This window comes from Panicum hallii, chromosome 5 (assembly GCF_002211085.1).
Source record: "Panicum hallii strain FIL2 chromosome 5, PHallii_v3.1, whole genome shotgun sequence".
NCBI lineage: Eukaryota > Viridiplantae > Streptophyta > Magnoliopsida > Poales > Poaceae > Panicum > Panicum hallii.
The window spans coordinates 37,594,028-37,598,800 of NC_038046.1; the positions used below are offsets into that span (position 1 = coordinate 37,594,028).

The 4,773-nt window shown below is 44.1% G+C and overlaps 1 protein-coding gene across 1 annotated transcript; it reads right to left on the reverse strand.

The window, feature by feature from the left end:
- Positions 1-2,390: 2,390 nt before the first annotated feature.
- Positions 2,391-4,562, reverse strand: LOC112892628 (F-box protein SKIP23-like). The gene is made up of 2 exons (XM_025959759.1): positions 3,380-4,562; positions 2,391-2,515 (listed from the first exon to the last, which is right to left on the reverse strand). Exons 1-2 carry the CDS (start codon positions 4,560-4,562, stop codon positions 2,391-2,393), a joined length of 1,308 nt encoding a protein of 435 aa, XP_025815544.1.
- Between the last annotated feature and the right edge of the window lie 211 nt (positions 4,563-4,773).

Sequence of the window (4,773 nt, forward strand, 5' to 3'; positions counted from 1 at the left end):
AATCTGCCTGTTAGGAATAATACCTGGTCAAGCCAAAATAGCAATCTTAACTCAAAACAACAGGCGAACTGAGCGTTGTTCAGCTGGTAAGGTTCCTTTATTGTGGAATCTGCCGAACCGGGTTCAAATTCTCAACTTGGCACGAGTGTTCGTATATTTCTGGATTTATCGTAGGATTTAACCGGCACTGTTCTTTCATGGTAGACGTTGTGCCCATTGACAGCGAGGCACCTATGGTGACTTTGTCAATCTTGAGGATCTGCCAGCTCATTCTCTTGGAGGTGATCATAGGGGTAGAGTTGCGTGCGTGTATTCAAAAGGGTGAGTGTGCGTGTGTGTACGAGCGACCGCATCTGTACCGTGTTTGGCAAAAAAAAATCAAAACAACAGAGATAATATATGTTTCCATAATAAAACACGAACTGTGAAATCTTTGCGGCTAATCAAATCGTGGTTAACAGAAAAAAAATACCAGAGAAGTCAACTCTAGCTTCAAACTCAGACCGGGCAGGATGCTCGAACACATGGAGATCCTTGTCCACTTACCGAGTGGTGGAAAATGAAGTTGCCAAATGTTGTTGACTGCGCTCTGGTTCAACGTTACCAGCCGATATGATCATGTAATGAAACCAACTTGATCCAAATAAATTTCATCTTTTTTTTTTGGCACCCCTCCAGATGTTTATCTGTTTAATTGCTCATCATGCAAGAAAAGGAAACTACCACCCAGGAGGTATAGGTACATAAACAGCAAATCTGTTAGACAATTAGAGACTGAAGAGGTACACACTACGTATCAGCCATTTTTATGGTGCAGGGTTATGTTTCAGACAAGCTATACAGTAGAAAATATCATGAAAATAATGACGTACCCACTTATTACTATAGCCCATGCATACCTGTGGGAAAAAGCTCATCTGTGATGCAAGAATGATGCTTGCATATGTCCCTTCTCGTATAATTCCAGATACACCTGGAAGCAAACCAATTTATAATGACTGAGTCCCCTCAAAAATTAAAAAAAAATCATTATGAGATCAAACTTTGTAAAGAAACATCACAGAAGTAGCACATACAACACTCAGTCACTTTATATTATTTTGAAGATTACCTTAATTAATTGTGCCATTATTCTAGCTAGAGATAGCAAAATATAAGAAGATTGAACCTCACTTGGATTACCGAATAGCCTGAGAAAAACATGTATAGGAGGAGCAGAGGGGATAGAGTACCTCATGGAGATTTACTGGCTGGTGACAAGAGGAAAAGACATGTTAGGTCGGTCACTTGGAAACATTTCGGGTTAAGCGTAAGTTACCTTGTTTAGTCTTCAAGCTACATTCTAGTACTGAATACCAGTATTTTTTTATTTTTGAGATGCATACCTGAGCTTCTTAGTTTATAACATACAATAATGACAGTTTTTAATAAAAGGAATACAAATTAAGGACATCAAAGAGCTAAGCATAAGGCATGAATTTACCAAAGACAAAGCTTACACTGGAGTATCTGTCCCACTTGTGGAATTGGTTGAAGTGTGTAGCCACGTCTGCGCTTTAAATAGGACCAACAAAAAACATTGGCGTGGCATATACAACACGAAGACATGGAGATCAAGTCTTGATTATATTCAAAGAGATTATATATCTATCTCTAATTCTATCTCTAGACGTCATCTAGTTAAACACGTTGGGTCCAACCCCAACTCTAGTACATTAGATATCTTGACAGTCCCACCCCTCAATGACAACCTGCTGCAAAGTTGACATGTCTTCTAAATTATTGCATCTTCTTCACTGATCACACCTGATCATTAAAGGGCTATGATCCTGGTACTGAGCAACTTTCGAGCAACCCTTTCTCTAACAAAACAATAATCCACTTCAATATGTTCTGTTCTAGAATGGAACACACCAGATTAGGCACCAAATAGGTTGCTCTAATATTATAACACCAAAGAACTACTGCCTGCAGCTGATACACCCCTATATATATTTCTCTAAGGAGTGTGTTATCCATATGATTCATGAACCACCACTGATTGGCCTTTTGTAGTACGTACTGTACATCATTCAAAACCACTGAAGACTGTCATGGTTTCACTTTATCAAAGTGTCCCAAGTTGTCTGGACCCTACCTACAGGAAAAATTACATTATTTAAGAGTAACTGTTGTTCTCTTCCCACCATATGATGATTGAACCAGCTGTTGTTTTAGGGAGAAACATATTCACGACAGAATCTGCCAACATCCCAAAAGTTCACCTCAAGAATACCATTGTCAAGAAACAAAACTACAAAGTCCATTACACACCATGAAATGAAAGATAAGTTGACACTAACATCTCAGCTCGTTAATTGTTGAGAACTAGGGCAAGAAGGACAGGAATCTCATGTACTCTTGAACTGAACAGCACCTGCATCCTGGACTTCTGCTGCAGGTTCAGGCGCGTCTGTCACTTTGGGAGATGCTTCTGTTTGTGATTTTTCGTCGTACTTTCCAATTGCACCTGAAACTGCGAAGAGTCAGATTGAGCACCTTCTTGTTTTCATAGAAATGTTGCGTTACAACAGAATATATAATAAGATGAACTCCTGCAAGCTTAGCAAGATGATCTATGGCCAGTCGCCAAGACAACAACTATGCCCTAAAGAAAACAGTGATATGAAATTATCAGATATGTAGTTATGTATACAGGGTCTATCGTTTTAGTATTAGTACGACCAGGAAAACAAGATTTTCAACAAGACGATAATTTATATGGTCGAATAAATCATAGAAATGTAGAGCGAACCTAGTAATTTATGGTTTGATATATAGCACCCTGTCACAATTTTACTATTGCCCATACACGCTTGGTCTTGACCTACCGTGCCATACATGTTACTCGCTCTATTTTTATTTACAAATCGTATTAAGTTTATTCTAAGTCAAACTTGGTTAATTTTGACCAAATCTATAGAAAAATAGAGCAAGAACTAATCAACTATACTAACCAACATATGCACTATCAACATATATTTTATGGTGCGGATTCAATGAAACAAATTTGGTACTATAAATATTATTATTTTTTCTATAAATTTGGTCAAAGTTGGCCAAATTTAACTTAACGAACCTAATGCGACGTGTAAATAAAAATAGAGGAAGTACGTAGCGCAGGGAATTAAATTACACAAAAAAAATGAACATAAAAGAAGAGAACTGGGCATTTATAATGGGTGAGCTATGTCAGTTAAGGTTTAGTTTCTACTCAGTTTGAGAGCTAATAACCAAATGTAGCATATATATCAAATCCTTATTGCCATGAGCAAAAAACATCCAAATTAAACTGCTTGCCCTAAAATATAAACCTTTAATTTCAACAACATCAACGTACCTCCCTTCCAGAGATTCGGTCGAATCCAACCTAGAGCTTCCGAACCAAGCATCTTTTCGCTGAAAGGCTTCTTCACTTTTGATGTGCCGGCAGCAATATCAGCAACCTCCAATCGATGGGCCAAGTCGAATGGATCCCCATACAAAGGCTCCGAGAAGTAGATGATGTTCTTCTTGTACTTGGATACACTTGTTCCGCTGAAGCTTTCACTGAAATTCTTGGACACGAACAGTGTCAGATCACCGACGTCCTTCACCCTGGTCCACTCCGGCGCACGGTCAAGGAGGTTGCACTTGTAGATCATGGTTCTGTAGGTGAACTCCTGTGTGTCATGGAACGTGCTCACCATGGCGCCGACCATGTGCAGCTCACCGTCTGATTCCAGGTAGCTGCGGTGGCAGAGCCCAGAAGGTGGTGACAGCGACGGCAACGGCGTTGCGGTTGGAGTTGCATCGGTGGCGTTGCTGCTGAAGACGATTGAGATTTCCCCAGTGACGTCGATGGCCAAGAACTTGTCTTGGCAGTGGACGATGGAGGCCACGGAGCATTCCAGCTTGGTGTCGAGCAGCGTCCATGCGCTGTCCACCCCGGTCCGGCAGAACGCGACCTCCGTGGAGGACGCGAGCACGGCCATGGCCACGCACTCGCGGCCGGCGTCAGGCGGCGCGGAGAGCACGATCTCATGGAAGAACACGCCCCTCATCTCCTCCAGCTTGATGGCGTTGGCTGCAAGCGCGTTCCCGGAGATGTTGCCGGAACGGAGAAACCACCAGCCGTGGACCTTAGACGCGCGCTCCCATGAGCTCGCCGCCGCGACGTGATCGTCCGCTGGCGGGAGGCCGACGCGGGCGCCTGTGAAGGGATTCAGCAGCGTCACGGACGCCGCCTCGTCCATCAGCACCAGCCATCCGCAGGACGAGCCGCACGGCACCTTGCCGCGCACGTCGGGGAGCGTCAGGGAGAAGGCCGTCTTCTCCGAGACGCAGTAGAAGCTGACGGTGTCCGAGTCGGGGTCGAACGGGAGCAGCAGGAGCGGCCCGAAGGTCGCGAACGGCACGGCGGCGCGCCACGGCGAGCACGCGGACCGGAAGGACGCCACGTCGTGGCCGGACGCGAGACGCTTCCCGATGGACTCGAGGAGCTCCTTCTGCATCGAGCTCCAGTCCGGCAGAGGCTGAGCCATGGAGGACAGCTGAGACGACGTCAGCTGTGGATGATCACGCAAGGAATGGTTGTCTACTGTGACGATGGTCGATGGATTGGAGAACAGGAGATGGGGATCGAAAGGATTTCAAAATGAACATCAGATCCATCGGGTGGCAATTTTAGCAAGAAACGGCGAGGGCGAAATGGCGAACACGTGAACGAATGTGTGAATCCAAATGAAACGAGGA

Excerpts from the sequence above, each read along its gene's own strand:
- LOC112892628 (XM_025959759.1), bottom strand. The coding sequence starts at position 4,562 with ATGGCTCAGCCTCTGCCGGACTGGAGCTCGATGCAGAAGGAGCTCCTC. Across the intron at positions 2,516-3,379 it reads ACCGAATCTCTGGAAGGGAG|TTTCAGGTGCAATTGGAAAG; the intron begins GTACGTTGATGT and ends GACTCTTCGCAG.